At 37.2% G+C, this 21,277-nt stretch overlaps 1 protein-coding gene across 1 annotated transcript in view; it reads left to right on the top strand.

Annotated features, from left to right (window-relative positions):
- The window catches only part of LOC124555374 (RNA-binding protein 12-like), a 104,992-nt gene extending 83,994 nt beyond the window's left edge, over positions 1 to 20,998 (top strand). Inside the window, exons 3-5 of the mRNA XM_047129263.1 lie at positions 4,125 to 4,268; positions 9,806 to 10,028; positions 18,624 to 20,998. Coding sequence (XP_046985219.1) covers positions 4,136 to 4,268; positions 9,806 to 10,028; positions 18,624 to 18,990 — 723 coding nt within the window. The 5' untranslated portion in view covers positions 4,125 to 4,135 and the 3' untranslated portion in view covers positions 18,991 to 20,998. The remainder of the gene's footprint in view (positions 1 to 4,124; positions 4,269 to 9,805; positions 10,029 to 18,623) is intronic.
- Positions 20,999 to 21,277: the final 279 nt, after the last annotated feature.

Here is a 21,277-nt window from a genome sequence, read left to right as displayed (position 1 = left end):
AGTGTGAAACCGCAATTCATTGCTGAACACAAGACAGCATCATTCATCAGCTGTCCACATTTCCTGGTCACGGCACCAATTGAAACGCAGCTGTTTGTGTTGTGGTGTCATTGGCAGCTTACACATGGAATGATAGTTCCCTAATCCATCTGCTGTTAGTCTCTGATCAATGGTGTGGGATGATACAGAATGCTGCAGGGAATCCATTACTTGCTATGTGGCAGGCATAGATGTGAGGCAGTTATGATGTGCTCGGTGTACAATATGGCAATCCTCCCTTGTGGCGATCAGACGTGGTCAACTGGAACCTAAATGACAAATATACTTGCCCTCACTTCTCACATGCAGTCCAACATAGGACCACAGTCACATCTTAATGCCCCACATATCTGAATATTGCTTAATTTGACCAGCTGGTCAAATTGAGACACGTAATGAGGCAACTTTCAATCTCTGTCTGGTGCTGATAATGCTGTCCTACATGAGTATGCAGTATCTCTGTGTCGTTCACAGTGATCACTCAATATCTGATGTTGTTCATGCCTCTTACATACCCTACCATGCCTAGTAACAGCACTAAACACAGACAATACTAAGGCACTCTAGAAGTTGTTCTAACTGTCACAGAGAATTGCAGCTATGATCATGGTTCTGAAGTATGTGAGCCAGTACAAAATGCGGCAAATAATTTTCTTCTAGAAAGAAGAGTGTTGGAAAATGGTAATTAGCAGTCACAACATCCATTATGGCAGAAGAGTTACAGGTAGAATAACAACTCACATATCCATCAGTGGTGTATGTGCACAAAGTTACATTGACATCCAACCATGTCTCATGGGTGTTTCACTTTTTTTGTCAGATAATGTGTATATCCAGAACAAGAGTGCACCCTGTATTAATCACTGTGGCACATCAATAATGATTATTCTATATTCTGAAGATGCTATTTTGTTGTGTATGCTCCCTCCATTTCAAAACATGACACTGCATTCTTTTAGTTAGATAGGATGGAAACAAGTTACAAGCAAGATTTATGATGATTGATTGGTAGTGTTAATGTTCATATCACATGGCGTACCATTCCAGAATTACAACAACATTGTAGCAGTGTAGGTTATTAAAGAAAACAGACAAAATGCTTGAGGTATACATACAAGGTGTGATAAAAATGTAATGGGATTTTTTTTCTTGAAGAAGCTTTGTTTGTTCATCAATATCAACTTTGTCCCCTTCAAAGTAATCCCCCTGAGATATAATACACTTGTACCAGAGCTTTTTCCAAACTTGTAAACACTTCTAGAACTCACTTTTCATTATGGTTTCTAGCTCCATTAGCAATTCTATTTTTATGTCATCAAAGGTGGCAAAATGACGTCCTTTAATGTGTCTCTTCATTCTCAGGAATAGAAATAAGTCATAGGGAGCCATGTCCTGTGAATATGGTGGCTGAGGCAACATACAGGTTTTGTTTTTTGCCAAAAAATCATGAGCAAGCATTGTGGTGTAAGCAGGAGCATTATCGTGATGCAATTTCCACAAGTGCTTTTGCCACAATTCTGGTCTTTTTATTCGAACTGCTTCACACAGATGGCACATAACGTCCATATAGTATTTCTTATTGAGTGTACAACCATAAGGCAGGAATTCATGATGCACCATCCCATTGTAACCAAAGAAAACTGTGAGATAAACAACCACAATTGATTGAACTTGAATTTCTTTCAGTTTTAGTTCTTCAGGCAGTTTCCGTTGGGACAACTGGGCCTTGGTTTCAACATTGTATCCATATACCCATGTTTTGTCACCTGTCATAACCTTCTTTAAAAGTTCTGAATAATTGTTGACTTCATTCAGCAATTCCTGACTGATGTCTTCGCAATGTCATTTCTGGTCAGAATTAAACAATTTCAGAACATACTTTGCTGCTACATGTTTTATGCCCAAAACATCTGAAAAAATTGCTTGGCATGAGCCAAAAGATATACCAACATAATTAGCAACCTCTTTGATGGTGATTCAGTGATTTTTTAGAAAAATTCTCTATACTTCTTCCACATTGTTGTCAGTAATTGATGAGCTAGGGCATCCAGGGTGGTTGTGGTCTTCAGCATCTTCTCGACTCTCTTTGAAACATTTATACCACTCATAAACTCTTGTCTTACTCATAGTAGGTTCACCAAAAGCCACAGTCAACATTTTGAATGTGGTGCTGCACTTTATTCCATTTTTAAAACAAAATTTAATGCGGATTCTTTGATCAATCTTTTTCAAAAGTACAAATTCATTGAGCACTAAAAAAAATTTATATCTTTTTGACTGTGAACAATAAACTAAATATTCAAAACAGCTGACAAAGCAAACATACTTCAGGAATATGTGTACCAACAAGATAAAACAGTTTGAAAAGAAGATGTATAAAGCCTGCAAAATTAAAAAAAAAAAACTTTTATTAGTTTACAGAATGCAGACAGAAGCACTAATATTATAAGGGCTTGTAATCTGAGCTGTGATGTTGAATTACGTTGTGAAATGTAACGTAGTCAATCATCCAATGTTTTCCAGAATGGCAGCTCAGCTGACCATAAGCAGTACAGGATAACACAGAAGTTGCTCAAAAATGAACATACATTTCTTTATCAAATACTAGCTGAATACACTGTGTTGCTCAGGTATCTGTTTGCTCCAGTGTTCTCTTCTCCTCTCTCTGCCCACTTCCTCATCCCCACCCTCTCTGTCCATTTCCTCCTTCCCCTGTGATTGTCTGTCTCCTCCTCCCACTCTCTCTGTCTGTCACCTCCTCCTCCCCCTCCTCCTCCTCTCTGTCCATCTCCTCCCCCACCCTCTCTCTGCCCATCTCCTCCTCCTCCCCCCCTCTGTCTATCTGATCCTCTCCCCTCTGTGCCCACCTCCTACTCACCCTCTCTCTGTCCATATCCTCCTTTTCCCCCTCTCTCTATCCATCTCCAACTCCCCCATCTCTCTGCCCAACTCCTCCTCTCCTCCTCCTCTGTCTATCTCCTGCTCTCACTCTCTGTTCATCTCCTCCTCACCCCTTTCTCTCCTGATCTCTACCTCCCATCTCCTCCCCCCCCCCCCCCCCCATATCTCCCTCTGTCTCCTGCTCTCCCCTCACCCTGTCCATCTCATCCTCTGCTCTCTCTGTCCCCATCTCTGTCCATATCCTCTTGCCCCCCTCTCTGTCCATCTGCTCCTCTGCTCTCTGTCCATACATCTCCTCCTCTTTCCTTTATTTCTCCCTTTCACCCCTCTCTATCCATCACCTCATTTCCCCTTTCTGTCCCATTTCCCCCTCCCCATACCTCTGTCCATCTGCTCTTCCTCGTGCTCTTTCCATCTCCTCCTCCCACTTCTCTCTCCATGTTATCACCCCCATGCCGATAGGTGGTTGCTGGCTCTTACCTCCACAGTATTTCTTTTAGGTAGTAAGTATACTAAGTTTGGATCAAATCAATTCAGGAGTTTAGGAGGGGCTTTTACCCATGACTTTGCCCATGTTCACACATGTCACATATGTTTAAAATATATTTAACATGTTGCACACATATTTGTACACATATTTCACTTGTATCTCTAGCGAATTTTACCTTGCAGTTTCGTTTTCATGCAGCTCAATGTTTATGACCCCATATCTCTTGAACTATGTGTCATACAGTGCATGCAGTGGTATATGAGAATACTGTCTGCAAAATACATTGCAAATAGAGTTAGTAGTAAAGAAGTAATAAATTAAAAGGTCATGCCTGATGCTTCAGTTTTACTGTCTGAACAGTGAAAATGTAGGAAGCAATAAACATTTTCCTTCGACCTTTTTTTTTTGGGGGGGGGGGGGGGGAGTGTCAGCAAAAAATAATCTCATAAAAGTTTGAAATTATGTGTAAAGTTGGCTGCAAGTCACTAAATGCTCTCATTTTCAAATATTGGATGAATATACTCTGGCTATTTGTGCATCATGGGCTTCACTACTTTTTCACTTCAACCCCAATCCCTTTGAGAGGTAGATGGTTTTTACACCCACAGTGGTTCTTTCCAGACAGTAACTGATATGTATACCAAGTTTAGCTGAAACTGATCCCATCATTTTCCCTTACTAAATTCTGTTTCAGGACCTATTACAATGGTGAGGCAGGGAAGAACAAGTACGAGACCAAGGCCTCTTGACTTTGGTGACCCAAGAACTCCAATGGCTTGGCAGCACAGGAATCTCAACTACCAACACCAGAATGTATATTCAGATAACTCAGGGGCAGGTTTGTACCACTTGCCCTCCAGATAAACAGTTTTCCAATTTTTTATTACATGTGTTATGTGTAGGTTAATGAAAATTATGGAGAAGGAACTTTATGATGGAGACTGGGAGAACGGAATAGACAGGCATATTACTTTGTATGTATTCTGAACCTTTTCATTTTGAAAAAAAGAAAAAAAGAAATCTTGCATCATTCACACCAGAAAGGAGTCTGTAAATCACAGAGTAGGTGCACCATGTCACACTCTTTCATTATGTTTCATGAATTAAAACCACATGCACAAGTCACCTGCTTTCTATAATTTTGCATGTCTCAGAGCTGAAGTGGGTATAACTATCAGTATATTAAGTAATGATAGTACAACTTTCCCCAGTTTCTCATGCTTAAGGTAAGTATTATGAAGGATTTTAAGGAAAGATATGATGAAGTGTTCCTGGTAGGTTGGTAGATGTCTTCCAAAATGTAAAGTGATACCCTACCAAAAAAAAGAGTGACATGTGTTGTATAGAGGTGAACTGGATGCAAAAAAAATTGAAAAAACTGATGCTTTATCAGAAAAGGTAATACAAAGATGAACTTTTTTTAAATGAGAAGAGTGCAGTTCACGTTAAAACTCAGATTCAAAAGTAACAACAAAATTAAAAAAAAAAAACTTCCTGCAAATTAAAACTAAGTGCCAGACCAAGAGACACACTCGGGACCTTCACTTCTCATAGACAAGTGTTCATTCAGTTAAAGTCTCAGTCTGGCACACAGTTTTAATCAGCTGGGAAGTTTCATATCAGGACACACTCCACTACAGAGGGAAAAGTTTGTTCTGGAAATATCCCACAGGCTGTGGCTAAACCATGTCTCCACGACATCCTTTCTTCCAGGAGTACTCATCCTGCAAGTTTTGCAAGAGAACTTCTGTGAAGTTTGGAAGGCTGGAGATCAGGTATTGGTGGAAATATAGCTGTGAAAGGCCAAGGTCATAAGTTTCATATCAGTGCTCAGTGTACTGCAGAGTGAAAAAGTCATTCTAGAAAATTAAAAATGCACATGGACCTAGAGCATATAGAACAAACTCTAAAAAACGTAAATATTCGCCAGAAATGAAGAATCTCACCCAATATAAGATAGGGTCTGAAGGCTCTAATCTGATTATGCTAAATAAATAAATAGAGAAATATAAGAAGACTTTAAAAATAATCTGTAATAAAATTCTAAATGGCAAAATACTACTATGTTTAGCAAAACCATTAAAACTGGGTTACATATAAAAATAATATTGGTATCATTGGAAGTGAAATGAGCTAATCAAAAAGAAAGAAAGCTACCAGCAACATGGAAAAGGTGTAAATCATACACAGTGTAAATTTTGGATCACTGAAATGTTGTACATGTTTCAAGTATGGTGGGTAAGCTGTTGTATTGCAGCATTTAGATGCTTTTCACTTCTAAAATTTTTTTTGAGTATTTTGTCATGTACAAATTATGGAAACTAAAGATTTAACAAGTTAACTAATTCCATCATTCAGTATTCCAACCAAGGCTTATAATAATAATAATAATAATAATAATAATAATACTGTATTATTATTATTATTTCTTTACTTTCTCAGACGTTAAGTCTGGTTAAAAATGGAAAGTGACGCGGACCTTGATCAAGCGTCACTTCTTTTTAACTGTATGGTATGTGTTATATTGCATTTAGGAACTTTTGGGTAATTGAACATGTATCAATAATTACAGATTTCTGTAGTTGTATATATAAGTTTGGATGTAGCTGTATTGCATTGATGTACTGGTGGATATTGTGTGGTATGACTCCTGTAGTTGATAATATAATTGGTATAATGTCAACTTTATCCTGATGCCACATGTCCTTGACTTCCTCAGCCAGTTGGATGTATTTTTCTATTTTTTCTCCTGTTTTCTTTTGTATATTTGTTGTATTGGGTATGGATATTTCAATTAGTTGTGTTAATTTCTTCTTTTTATTGGTGAGTATGATGTCAGGTTTGTTATGTGTTGTTGTTTTATCTGTTATAATGGTTCTGTTCCAGTATAATTTGAATTCATCATTCTCCAGTACACTTTGTGGTGCATACTTGTATGTGGGAACATGTTGTTTTATAAGTTTATGTTGTAAGGCAAGCTGTTGATGTATTATTTTTGCTACAGTGTCATGTCTTCTGGGGTATTCTGTATTTGCTAGTATTGTACATCCGCTTGTGATATGATCTACTGTTTCTATTTGTTGTTTGCAAAGTCTGCATTTATCTGTTGTGGTATTGGGATCTTTAATAATATGCTTGCTGTAATATCTGGTGTTTATTGTTTGATCCTGTATTGCAATCATGAATCCTTCCATCTCACTGTATATATTGCCTTTTCTTAGCCATGTGTTGGATGCGTCTTGATCGATGTGTGGCTGTGTTAGATGATACGGGTGCTTGCCATGTAGTGTTTTCTTTTTCCAATTTACTTTCTTCGTATCTGTTGATGTTATGTGATCTAAAGGGTTGTAGAAGTGGTTATGAAATTGCAGTGGTGTAGCTGATGTATTTATATGAGTGGTTGCTTTGTGTATTTTGCTAGTTTCTGCTCGTTCTATAAATAATTTTCTTAAATTGTCTACCTGTCCATAATGTAGGTTTTTTATGTCAATAAATCCCCTTCCTCCTTCCTTTCTGCTTAATGTGAATCTTTCAGTTGCTGAATGTATGTGATGTATTCTATATTTGTGGCATTGTGATCGTGTAAGTGTATCGAGTGCTTCTAGGTCTGTGTTACTCCATTTCACTTCTCCAAATGAGTAGGTCAATATTGGTATAGCATAAGTATTTATAGCTTTTGTCTTGTTTCTTGCTGTCAATTCTGTTTTCAGTATTTTTGTTAGTCTTTGTCTATATTTTTCTTTTAGTTCTTCTTTAATATTTGTATTATCTATTCCTATTTTTTGTCTGTATCCTAGATATTTATAGGCATCTGTTTTTTTCCATCGCTTCTATGCAGTCGCTGTGGTTATCCAATATGAAATCTTCTTGTTTAGTGTGTTTTCCCTTGACTATGCTATTTTTCTTACATTTGTCTGTTCCAAAACCCATATTTATATCATTGCTGAATACTTCTGTTATCTTTAGTAATTGGTTGAGTTGTTGATTTGTTGCTGCCAGTAGTTTTAGATCATCCATGTATAGCAGATGTGTGATTTTGTGTGGGTATGTTCCAGCAATATTGTATCCATAATTTGTATTATTTAGCATGTTGGATAGTGGGTTCAGAGCAAGGCAGAACCAGAAAGGACTTAATGAGTCTCCTTGATATATTCCACGCTTAATCTGTATTGGCTGTGATGTGATATTATTTGAATTTGTTTGGATATTAAGTGTGGTTTTCCAATTTTTCATTACTATGTTTAGGAACTGTATCAATTTAGGATCTACTTTGTATATTTCCAATATTTGTAGTAACCATGAGTGGGGTACACTATGAAAAGCTTTTTGGTAATCAATGTATGCACAGTGTAGCGACCTTTGTTTAGTTTTAGCTTGATATGTCACCTCCGCATCTATTATCAGTTGCTCTTTACATCCTCGTGCTTCTTTGCAACAGCCTTTTTGTTCTTCATTTATAATTTTGTTCTGTGTTGTATGTGTCATTAATTTCTGTGTAATGACTGAAGTTAATATTTTTTATATTGTTGGTAGGCATGTTATGGGGCGATATGTAGCTGGGTTTGCTGTGTCTGCTTGATCTTTAGGTTTCAGATAAGTTATTCCATGTGTAAGTGTATCAGGGAATGTGTATGGGTCTGCAACGTAACTGTTAAATAATTTAGTTAGATGTGAATGTGTTGAGGTGAATTTCTTTAGCCAGAAATTTGCTATTTTATCTTTTCCAGGGGCTTTCCAATTGTGAGTAGAATTAATTGCTTGGATGACTTCATGTTGCAAAATTATCACTTCAGGCATTTGTGGTATCATCTTGTACGTATCTGTTTCTGCTTGTATCCACCATGCATGCCTGTTATGTTGTACCGGGTTTGACCATATGTTGCTCCAGAAGTGTTCCATGTCTGTTATGTTTGGTGGATTGTCTATTTTAATGTGTGTGTTATCTATTGTCTGGTAAAATTTCTTTTGGTTTGTGTTGAATGTTTGGTTTTGTTTCCTTCTATTTTCACTTTTTTTGTATCTTCTAAGTCATTTGGCCAATGCTTGTAATTTCTGCTTCTTTTTGTCTAATTGCTCTATCACTTCTTGTTGTGAGATTTTACCTAACCTTTTTCGTTTTTTTCTGACATTTCATTTCTTATAAATTGTGTTAGCTGTCCGATGTCGTTTCTCAGTTTTTCTATTCTGATCTGTAGCCTGTGTTGCCATGCTGGTTTTGTGGGTTTCTTCTGTGTGTTGGTTGGTTCTGATCTCTGCCTAGTGTGTATATTTAGTGTAGTGAGTGCTCCTATATAAACCGGTAGTTGTAACTCTTCCATAATTGTGTTTTCATTTATTTTGTTGTGTATGATTGTGTTGATAGTTTTTATTGTTGTTTCGACTTGTGGGTTATTTGGCGGTCTATGCAAGAATGGTCTAATGTCTGTATTTGTGTCTTTGTATTCTATATATGTCAGCTGAAATTTTTCTTCTATATCTAACATGTGTGTCACTTCGTGTTCTATTTGTGCTTGTTCTGGTGGCTGTCTTAAGATTTCGTTTTCCTCTGACTGTTTAATTGATGCGTGTTGTTCTTTGTTTGTTTGCTCTGGGATGCTTGAGTCCATTACTGTATTATCTTCTTCTTCTGATTGCACATTATTTTGTTCCAGTATTTGTTGTACTTGTTGTTTGATGTTTTCTAATTCTGACTGGGGTATGCTGTTATTTTTGATTATAACATGGATCTGATCAGCTAGTTGTTGTTCTGTTAAAAATTTTAATTCTGGGTATCTGGTAATAAATGTTGTGTATACTTGTGATCTGTATCCAGTTGTGTTGGTTCCTAGGTTTGTTGCTTGGTAATAACAGAACATGAGGTGTCGATTAACTTCATCTGACCATCTCATCCTCTGTCTTTGTTTTCCTTCTAGGGTGGTTGCAGGAAGCATATCCTGCAAAACACCTCTATTTGGATTTGAATCATTTTCCAGTTGGCTAGCAGTGTCGTTACCATTGTGGGCGGGCATAGGGTTCAAGCGTCGTCCCCGACCATGACGGCGCTTGTCCGAGGCTTCTTTAGTTCTGTCCTGAACCAACTAATCACACTAAAAGGGGGGTTAACCCTATTAGTGGTTTGTTCTTTTTGTCGCCTTTTACGACTCGCAGAACATACCGGAGGCCTATTCTTTTCCCGGGCCTCCACGGGAATTATTATTATTATTATTATTATTATTATTATTACTGTTCTTATTATTTTACTGTTATTATTCAAATTAGTAAGGTAATATGATCTTGTTACAGTGGTAATATGAAATAAAAAATAAAATAAATGAAATAAGTAAATAAATAAACTTCCTGCTGTGATGTATCATGCTTGCTCTGTTATTATTGCAGTTCATTCAGCGAAAGAGGTAGCAGGAATTTACCGTGAACCCAGTTTAGATCCTTACACTCAAACTGCCGCAACACACAGTGCATCAAAGGACTTACACTACATGGTCCAGCCACAAATGCAGTCAAAATCTGTTCCTCCAAGCACAGATATAAGCTCATCCAGCTCTTGCAGTGATGAACCAGACACAGAATCATGCCAAAAGTACAATGGAACTGTACCAGTGTAAGTAGGTTTCCTTGATGGACTATATCATCGTCTCTGTGTTGTAATTTTGAGTAACAACATTAGTAAGAAATAATTAAAATTCAAGTCAGAATTTCTCAAGTGATTATACCATAAAAAATAAATTCATACAATAAGAGATTTATCTATTTGTTAGTGCAGAAAGATATTGCAATATGTAAGTTGTTGAATACAGAATGGAAAATAATCAGATTGCTTAAACTGAATAAAACCTGATGAAAATTAATTAAATCAAATGAGTAGTGCTATGTGGACAATATTGATCAAATATCAGTTAAGATTTCATGTTAGATTCACTTATGTTCATTAAGGTAATGTCTGGTATGAGGCAAACATGAAATCTACCATAATAAACAAATATTGATTCATACACCTAAATTCATATTCTGCAAACCACTGTAAACTCCACATCAGAGAGTACTTCCCACAGTACCACACATTAGAATTTCTTTCCATTTCATTCATATATGGAGTGTGGCAAGAATGACTGCTTAAATGCCACTGTGCAGTTTCTGTGGGAGTCCCTGTAGGGACAGCGAGCCAGTTCTTGAAATTTGGAAGCTGGCTTCCACAGAAAATTGATGTCTTTTTTCCAAGTGTCCAACAGATCACTTTTTCCAGCATTTCTCTGATGCTCTCTTGTGGGTCAAACGAACCAATGACCATTTGTGCTCCCCTTTTTTGTATACATTCAGTGTCTCCTGTTAGTGTTAGTTGGTACTGATCACACACACTTAAGCAATATTCTAAGATGGTACACACAAATATTTTGTAAGCTTTTTCCCAGTAGCCAGCTAGTGAACTGATGTCTGCCATCTGCTTTACTTATGACTGAGCTTATGTGCTCATTCCCCTTCATATCTCCACAAATTGTTACACCCAGATGTTTGTGCTGGTGGACAGTTAGTGACACATTGATAATGTAGTCATCTTTGCATCTTGTGAAATACACATATTTAGATTTCTGAACATGTGAAGCAAGTTCCTACTCTTTGCACCATTTTGATGGTGTATCAAAATGCGACTGAATATTTGTGCAGCCTTTCCCCCCCCCCCCCCCCCCCCCCCCCCCCAGATAGTGCTTCATTGTAGACAACTGAGACATCTGCAGAAAAGTATGAAGTTCCTATTAATATTGTCTGCTAGGTCATTAATATACAACATGAACAGCAAGGGTCACAACACACTGCCTTGGGGGATGCCAGAAGGTACTTCTACATCTGCCAAGGCATCCCCATCCAAGAAAAAGTGCTGTGTTCTTTAGTCCAGTTACAAATTTCATTTTATACTCCATAAAACTGTGATTTTTGTTAAGGAACATTGGTGTGGTACTGGGTCAAATGTTTTTTGGAAGTCAAAAAATACTGCATCTACATTATTACCTAGCTTCATAGCTTTTAGGATCTCATATATTCATTTTTTTAAAATGAGGACTGTTGGGTTCTCCTCATTTGTGTATAAACTAGTGTTGCAAAACAGGAGTACCTAAACCTGGCAGGTAAACCTATGTCACACCTGTAGCACATTATGTTCTGTGTGAATCTTACAGTGCTTGTTTCCAGAAGATAATGGAATCTATATTTCTATTCCACAAACCACCTTACTATGAGTAGCAGATGGTACATTACATATTACTATCTTCCCACCCTCTCCCAAACCAGACCACCAACTTCTATTCCTTTCACAAATGACGATGGGAAAAACTGATGTTAGCAGCTGAAGTGACTCTTCGTCTGTATGAAGCCATGCTTTTGTGTCATTATTTTCTTGATAAGACATCCACAGCTGTTGTATATATTATCAGTCATGAATATATATGTGCACCATTGATGAACCCTTCCATTGACTTTATCAGTGATCACAGTTGACGGCCTCCCAATACACTGTTTGTATTTAATGTCAGTTCCCCTTTATGCAGACTTCTTAATGAGCTTGTGCACTTTGCGGTTTTTAATTGTGCAATTTATGTACACCTTCTGTAACTTTTCGTTCAGGGCCTCCTTCACCAAGAATTCAGTAACAGTATGTGTGGGTCCCCAGAATATCTTGAATCTTTGTGGATTTCAAAACTTTAGGACCACTCAGAATTTAGAAGAGCCTGAAAAGATAATGACTTCAGTGTGTTGCGCAACATCATCCAAAAGGGAATGGGAGTTAATGCAATCTTTCTCAAAATGCACACATAAACAGTGAATTCTTTACTGAGATATGATATTTTTGTGACTGTGCCCAAAGAAACAGCCCAGGTGATCAAGAGCATGTCTCCAACTTTGCAAGCGCAGCCAGTCTGAATCCCAGATTCCATTCATATTTCATATAAAATCTTAAAAGTGTGAGGGTGAGCTTCAATTTTGACAAAAGCTTACAACCACACCTTTTTCCAGATGGAACCAAAATTGGCTGTGTCAGTACCAAAGAATACAGCTGTAAGAGTGCATCTGTTTCAATATTATAACATGATGAAGCAATAGTACCTCCAGTCAAAGGACATCTTCATATAACTGCTTAAGAAGATAGTCTTGAAGTTTATAGCTAGATTATTCTGCTCCATTATCAGAGAAAAGTCAGATCTCATGAAATGGGTGTTACACTATGTCACTAAGTAGCTATGAAGGAATAACGCTAGGAATGATGATCAGCTACCCACCTACATGTATAATGGTAATGCAGATTCTCATTAATTGCATTCAGACTGGATTCAAATTGTGCCATGCCCATCATAATTTTAAACCAAGTAGAGGCATCAGTCCAGGAGGCTATCCCATGCAAGTAATGCCCAACACCTTATTGGAATATTTTTGACCTGAAAAGAGGCTATGTTACCTCTCCTAAGAACAGCATCATTGCTATCTATATGAAAGTGGTTTACAACAGTCCTCCCCAATTCGTTTTACTGATTATTCTTCACTGAAAGATATTTTCACTGGGAAAATAGAGAAACTTTCTCAGGTCACTTGAACTGGGAAAGTAGTGTGCCATGTTCATTATTTGTGTACTGATTTTATTCCCAGCCCCACAACTGTTGAATATCAGTAGCAACTAATGATCAAGAAGCTGGAAGAGTTGGCATGGGCTAAAGATTTCAGTTGATCATAAGAGAAACCTGTGCATGCACTTTTAATATTCATAACTGTTTTCATTTTCCTAAAATAGGGCAGTAAGACACTTTCTTAATTTAAGAAAAAGTATGTGGAATGCCTAGAAATGAGTGTCTCAGATGCCATGAATATTTTACTGACAGGATCTGGGCTGGAAACTAGTCCTGCTTCACACAGTTTTCATGTTATTTGTGAATCACTTACAGCTGCTCTATGAGTGATGAGCACTTTTTTTTTAAGTTCCTTGGTGCTGTCAACAACAATGTCATTAAACTGGGCATGGGAGCATACAAAACAAGTCCTGTATCTAGCCTACAATGGTTGTTCAATAAGTAATGCAACACATTTTTCATCTCAAAGCAGGATGGTTTTATTCATGATATAAGTACACCATATTGTTCTCCAGTTCTCTGGCTACAAAACCCTTTGGTAAAAATAATCTCTGTTCAGTTATACGGCCTTATGCCATCTTGATGTGAGAGCCTATATGTGTCATGGTACCACTCTACTGGTCTGTGTCTTAGCTAAGTTATTGCTACAGTGATAATTTCCCCATCATTGCTTTAGTGCTTTCCACAGATCAATTTTTTATGGACCAGTGAGATGGAAATCAGTAGGAGCAAAATCTGGGCTGTAGGGCAGATGAGGAAGAACAGTCCATCAAAAGTTTTCTCAAAATAGACTTCCGAATCATTTCATCATGAGAGATGCCATGACTTTATCAGCTGAGGGTACTGTTTGGAACTTCTTCATCAGAGGAAATGTTGTATGGTGCCACTCCATGGATTGCTGTTTAGTTTCAGGCTACAAGTGGTGAACCCATGTTTCAATCACCTGTGACAGTGTTTGGCAAGATATTGTCACTGTTAGGCTCATAACAAGCAAGAAAAATGGCACAGATGTTCCTTCTTTTCTCTGTATGCTATGGCACAGATGCTCCTTCTTTTCTCTTTATGCTCTTCAGTTAGGTGTTGAGGAACCGAGCAAGTGCAAATTTTAAATACACAAACAAGTGTGTCACTACTACCAACAGAGATGTCAACATGTGCATTGATTTACTTGATTGTTATTTATCAGTCACCTGGTATAAGAGTGTTCATACTTAGGAAACATTGCAGGAATTACAGCTGTGTGCGAGTGGTCTGTGTGTGGATCATACTGACTTCTTTTCCTGGTTATGTTGACAATATATGCTTCACTGTGCTTTTATCCACTGTGCAGTGACTGCAGACATTCTGTAAATGCCTGTAATTATTAATGATGGTCTGGTTTTCTGTGAAAAGAAATTCAGTGCCTGCTCTTTGCTTGGACTGGTTATTGTGCTGCCATCTACCAGGAGTTTCTGGAAATATATGAGATGAAATAGAAATGTTTAAAGTTACAATTTTTTAACTAAAACAGGCCTAGAAAAGAAGTGTTGCATTACTTATTGAATGCCCCTATATTTTGATGCTGTCAAGTGCCCTTTTGTCACCCAAATACAGCTTTTCATGGTGTGAGAAGCATACAGAATCTGGTAACTCTCACCATCTGCTACTAACCCTTAGGGAAATGGCAGCAAGGGATATGAAAGGACACCAGGTGCTCTCAGTATGTATACCTGGGGGCTCATTCAACTTGCTGAAGAGGCTATTCCAGCAGCCATTGAGGGTACAGGGTGCAAGCAGTTGCAGATTGTGGCACATGTTGGATCACATCAGAGGCTGCTACCCAAGTAGCTCACTGTGTGTGGGGAGCTCACAAAGGTTTTTTAGATTAGGTGACTCTCCATGCAATCCACATAGTGATAGCTGTAAGCAACCCATGAATATCAGTGTAAGATTGAAAGAAATGCCTCCACAGGCCAGTGTATTACAATCCTACTGGTTGACTGCTGAAGCATTTGTAACAGAGTACCAGAGTTTGAAGTGCTCCTGAAAAGTGGTGAAACCTTAAAAAATACTACATGCAGAAAGCTGATTGAAAACTAAACTTGATACCAATGAGATTTTTGGGGAAAATTTGAGTGTATATGGAAAGGATAGGCTAGTTGGAAATGAAGGTGGTGTATTTGTCGCAGTAGACATGTGAGATTTTCTGGGCAAGACTCAGTATCAGGGGAGATCATAAAATGGTAACTGGATCCTTCTATCACCCACCAGACTCATCTCCTGATGTAACCAAAAACTTCAGAGAAAACCTCAGTTCACTTGTACGTAAGTTCCTGTAATCATTGGTGGAAACTTTAATAATCCAACAATCACCTGGGAAAATTAAAGTTTTGTTAGTAGTGGGTGTGATAAGATAACCTGCGAAACATTACTAAACACCTTCTTTGAAAACTGCTTAGAAAAGATAGTTCAGAATACCACTCATGATGGAAATATATTGGATCTAATGGCAACAAATAGACCTGATCTCTTTGAGGATGTCCACATTGAAACTGGTACCACTGACCACGATGTGATTGTGGTACCACTGAATACCAATGTACAAAGGGCAACTAAAACAAGCAGAAAGATATATATGTTCAGTAAAATAGATAAAAAAATCAGTAGTTTCAAATGTCAGTGAGGAACTTGAAACTTTCAGCATGGGGCAGGAGCATGTAGAGGAACTATGGCCCAGTTTTAAAAGAATAGTTGACCATGCACTGGACATATATGTATTCAGTAGAATGGTTCATAATTGGAGCGACCCTCCATAGAATACAGCCTCTGTAAAGAAACTTCTAAAAAAACAGAGACTACTGCATAATAGGTTTAAAACAAAGCATAGAACTATGGATAGAGAGTGCTGAATGAAATGGATTTAGCTATCAAGTCAGCAGTGCATGAAGCCTTCAGCGAATACCATAACAGAATACTTTCAAATGATCTTTCACAAACACTAAAGTAATTCTGGTCATATGTAATGGCTTTTAGTGGTGCAAAAGTTGGTGTACAGTCCCTCGCGAATGAAATGGGAACAGAAGTTGAGGGTAGCAAAGCAACAGCTGAAATGCTTTACTCAGTTTTCAGATGTTTCTTTACAAAGGAACCCAGGAGTATTGCCCCAATTGAACACTCGTACCACTGAAAAAATGAGTGAAATCAGTACTAGGGTCAGTGGTGTTCAGAAACAACTGAAATCATTAAAACTGAACAAAGCTCCAGCACCTAATGAAATCCCTATCAGGTTCTATATTGAATTTTTGGCTAAGTTAGCCTCTCTTTTAACTATAATCTAATGTAGAACCCCAAACAAAAAACCATGTCCAGTAGTTATCAGAAAGCACAGGTAACATCTGTGTACAAGAAGGGTAGTAGAAGTGATCCACAAAACTACTGTCCAGTATCTTTGACACTGATTTGTTGTAGAATCTAAGAACATATTCTAAGTTCAAGAATAATGAGATATCTTGAACAAAATGACGTCCTCCATGCTAACCAGCATGGAGTCTGAAAACATCAATCACATGAAACTCGACTCTCACTTTTCTCACATGACATACTGAAAGTTTTGGATCAAGGCAGTCAGATAGATGCAGTATTTCTTGATTTCCAAAAAGCATTTGACTCAGTAACACATCTACTTTTATTGTCAAAAGTTTGATCATATGGGGTATCAAGTGACATTTCTGACTGGATTGAGGACTTTTTGGTAGGGAGGACACAGCATGTTATCTTGGAAGGAGAGTCATCGTCATATGTAGAAGTAACTTTGGACGTGCCCCACAGAAGTGTATTTGGACCATTGCTGTTCATGTTGTGTATTAATGACCTTGCAGACAATATTAATAGTAACATCAGGCTTTTTGCAGATGGTGCAGTTATCTGTAATGAAGTACCGTGTGAAAGAAGCTGCATAAATATTCAGTCAGATCTTGATCAGATTTCAGAGTGATGCAAAGATTGGCAATTTGCTTTAAATGTTCAGAAATGTAAAACAATGTAAGTCACAAAATGAAAAAAAGTTGTATCCTATGACTATAATATCAGTGAGTCACAGTTAGAATCTGCCAACTCATACAAATACCTGGGTGTAACACTTCACAGGCACATGAAATGGAATGATCACAAAGGCTCCGTTGTGGGTAAAGCAGGTGTTAGACTTCAGTTTATTGGTAAAATATTGGGGAAGTGCAATCAGTATGCAAAGGAAATTGCTTACAGATGACTCATGTGCCCATTCTAGAATATTGTTCAAGTGTGTGGGACCTGTACCAAATAGGCCTAAAAGGAGATACTGAATGTATATGGAAAAGGGTGGCAAAAACATTCACAGGGTTTTTTTTACCTGTGGGTGAGTGTTACAGTGATTCTGAAGTAACTGGAGTATCGGACTCTTGAATATAAATGTAAACTCTCTTGAGAAAGTCTACTAACAAAGTGTCAAGAACCAGCTTTAAATGATGTCTCTAGGAACATACTACAAGCCCCTACATATCACTCACATAGGGATCGTGAGGACAAGACTTGAATAATTACAGAGTGCACAGAAGCATTCACACAATTGCCCTTCCCACACTCCATATGTGAATTGAACAGAAAGAAACCCTAATAACTAGTGCAATGGGACAGATCATCTGCCATATACTTTAGGGTGGTTTGCAGAGTATGGATGTAGGTGAATAAATTGTTGCTTATCTGCAGACCAAGTGTACCACTGCCGTTCATGATCCAAAAGATCTAGTGCTGGAGAAAGTCATTTGATACTTAATGTGGCCCAGGCTAATCCCAGACATGGTGGAGTTCAGCAAGCTGTGCACTGCACAAAGCTTTTCCTAGAATACATTTTTTACTGTCTGACCAGTGCACATCTCCTCCTAGCCTCATAGGAATGATGTAGTAGTCTTCATACAACTCCATTTTGCATGTATCCATTAGGCATGTATGTACAACCCTAATAAATAGACTGATTGGAATACAGTATCTGTTATATACCATTCTTTATGCAGCAATTTTTAACACTCTGAATTTCACATATGAACACTCCCCCATACCCCACTTCACTTATTGTCAAATGACCTGTTAGTTTTGGGTAATAATGGTATGAGTGTAAAACCTCTTCTGAAATGTTGTCTTATTTCAAGGCTCCTCCCTACTTTGATTCGTGAGGATTTAAATTTGTCTCAGGGTGGTTGGCTTATTTTATAGTTTACATGATCAACAAGCCAGATGTGTTATTATTGTAACACATATTGAGCCTTCTTAATATCTTTTAAACTTATTAACATGTAAATATCTAGTGTATGTAGTTCACACGCAAGTAAAAGTGGAAAGTTTTAATAACTGTGCTGGGTACAATTAGTGCAGGCTAAGATTCTGAAATGCTTTAAACTTTATTATTTATGTGACAGGGCACTAATGAACTCCCTGTTGAATGTCTGGATCTGTAACCATCACCATTGCCATGATCTGTAGTTAAATTCATAAATAGTCCTGAATATATGTGTTTTTTGTCTTTTATGTAAAACTGAATAATGGAGAGCTTTATGACATCCTTGCTCTAATAGGCAGCCAATGGCAACATGGGATGGTGAACCATGTCCCGTTCATCACTGTCTGGGAGTGATGTCTCCACTGCCAATTGCTATGCCTGTGCCTGTGCCAGTGCCACTGCCACCTCCAGCAGTGCTGGTGCCCGCTCCACATGGGCCACATCCCTTGATGCTGCAAGCAGCCTCACCTGCACCATCCCCTGCTCCCCTGCTTCCGCTGCCCGTACGAGAACATTTGCCGGCGGTTCAATTAGCACCTACAAATAAAGCAGCTGTGAATTCACATAAGTGTGCAGGAAAAGCTATTGTACTGTGGATTGTGTTTGCTGTTGTGGTTGTTGGAATAATCTTAGCCATTATCTTGAAATTTGTAAGGATTTAGCAGGGGAACAAAACTGTTTGTTTCGAAGATCTCAGAATAGCAGGGAATAAGTAGTTGAACTTCACATCATAGATGGCTACTGGTTTACCTGATAAAAAGATAAGGTTAAGTATTGACACATACATAAGAGTGATTAATACCGAGAGCTTTTAGGCAGAAGTGAAAAAGTGATACTCGAGAAAGTATGTTACATTATAGAGAATGAGATTAATCAAAGCAAGTAGATATTTAAAAAGTATAAGATTTAATTTTCTCATTGGAATGCATATGTGACAGGAAGCTGTGGAAGACATTAGACTTGATTTCTATGCAATGTGGCAGGAAAACAAACTCCCAGGATTTCTGTGTTTATTATCAGAAGATGAACTCTTAATTTATTTGAAAATAAACTGTTTGTATGATAAGAAAATGTAGGAAACAAGTCACATTTTAGAGAACTTTTGTTTATTACATTGTGGACATATTCTTTTAAAACATGAAGATAAATTGTAGTGATAACTTTGTGCAACAAAACAAGATAATTGTTTATGAAGTTAGACTTTAATTCCAGTGTTATACGTAATTTCTTGTGTAATTAAAAGTATTTCTGTTTTAAATTGCAGTTTTGGTATTAACTAATAAAGAGACTGAGAAGAGAATTTTTATAAGGATGTTCCATATCATGTTTGTATATTTTGTTGGTAGTAAATTAACAAATGTAGCATGTCCATAAGAAGAAAGGCAATGGGAAATAAATTATGGTATGAGGAGTCATTACTGGATACACCACATTTGCCACACTGCTTTGTATATAAATAACATCCTGGTGTCTGTATGTGTGTAAGATCTTAGCAGTAGAGTCAGTTATTTTACCTCTAGTACTGTAACACCATTGCAGTCTTTAAAATGGACAATATTTATCTCAGGTGATGTGAAAGAGTAAAAGAACTAAACAGTTAACTCCACTGATATAGAAGTTTGTAGTATTTTAGGAGTTCTAAGTAAAATTGTGAATTAACATTATCACACTTCGGTCCAACTTGATTAATTACAGTTTATATTCTTATTACAAAATTAGTGCCAGAAAGCTGTGGATATCACTGTGTTTGAATTTCTGTTGTCCAGGTGATGATAAGTAACATGCATATTTATGTGCTGTTATCTGCAGACATACAAAATGTAGAAGAGTGGTAGTGTTACTATTTGTGGCAGTTATTCTCCATTGCAAATTAAATGCATTTTCTTGCTGATAAAAATCTTCACTCATATTTTGCAGCTGACTTTTGCTTGATAATCAAACTTTTTCTTATTTTGTTTTTGGTATTATCAATGGTTGAGAGAGAGAAAATTTTTTCATTTTTAATTTAATGGTTATTCTGTATTTCACAGCTTTAAAATATGTAGTTGTTTCCATTGACTGTGGAAAACAATAACTAGAAGTGAGATCATCTGTAAGATTGGTGTTTATAAGTACAATAAGAAAATAAAAGTCATCTTTGGTGACAGTGATTTTCTGGGAACTAGTTCATGGTCTAAAACATGTGCCCTTACTCATCTTCTGCAACTGCCTTTTTTAATTGCACAGTGCAGGTTTCCACAGCTGGTATTTATATCTTTAGTGATATTGGTTTTCTAGGAATCAGGCCAACAAAGATATAAACACCAGCTGTGAATACCTGCATTGTGTGATCAAGTAAGTCAGTTGTCAAAGATGAGTGAAGAATTTTCATCTGTAGCAAAATTGTTGAAGATACATGAAGACAGGAATTTGATTTATTAAATTATGATTTATATATTTTAATAAAGACCCAATGAAGCAGTCACAAAATGTACTTTATTTCTTGAACCCTTTTATTCTGTCAATAAAATACAGGTAGTTTACCCTGATAACTGCTAGAGAGTATGTAGGCAAGCAGTTTTATTGGTGATCTGTTTTCTGTGCTCTTGCAGTACTTGTCAGCATAATAAAGAAATTAATTGTTTGTTACCTGCAACATGTTACATGTAACTTACAAATCATTGTACTGTGTGTTTATGATGTCAAGATTAAAGTTAAATTCAGACTGATAGTTTCATGAGAAAGTTATTTCAGAAGTAACACATTTATTTGCATATAAATTCAAACCAATGTGCTTTAGGTTTTAATGTACCTAGGAATTTCATTAAAAAAAAGTGACAGACAATGTGTTTAATTGTGGCCCAGATACCATGGATTGAAGAGAATAAAAAATGGAATTTATGGCCATTCAATAAATCAGTACGTAATACTGTAGTTACAATGTTACTTATAATGTGTCTTGATTGCAAA

Source organism: Schistocerca americana, chromosome X (assembly GCF_021461395.2).
Source record: "Schistocerca americana isolate TAMUIC-IGC-003095 chromosome X, iqSchAmer2.1, whole genome shotgun sequence".
Taxonomy (NCBI): domain Eukaryota; kingdom Metazoa; phylum Arthropoda; class Insecta; order Orthoptera; family Acrididae; genus Schistocerca; species Schistocerca americana.
This window is presented reverse-complemented; position numbering and strand designations above follow the sequence as displayed.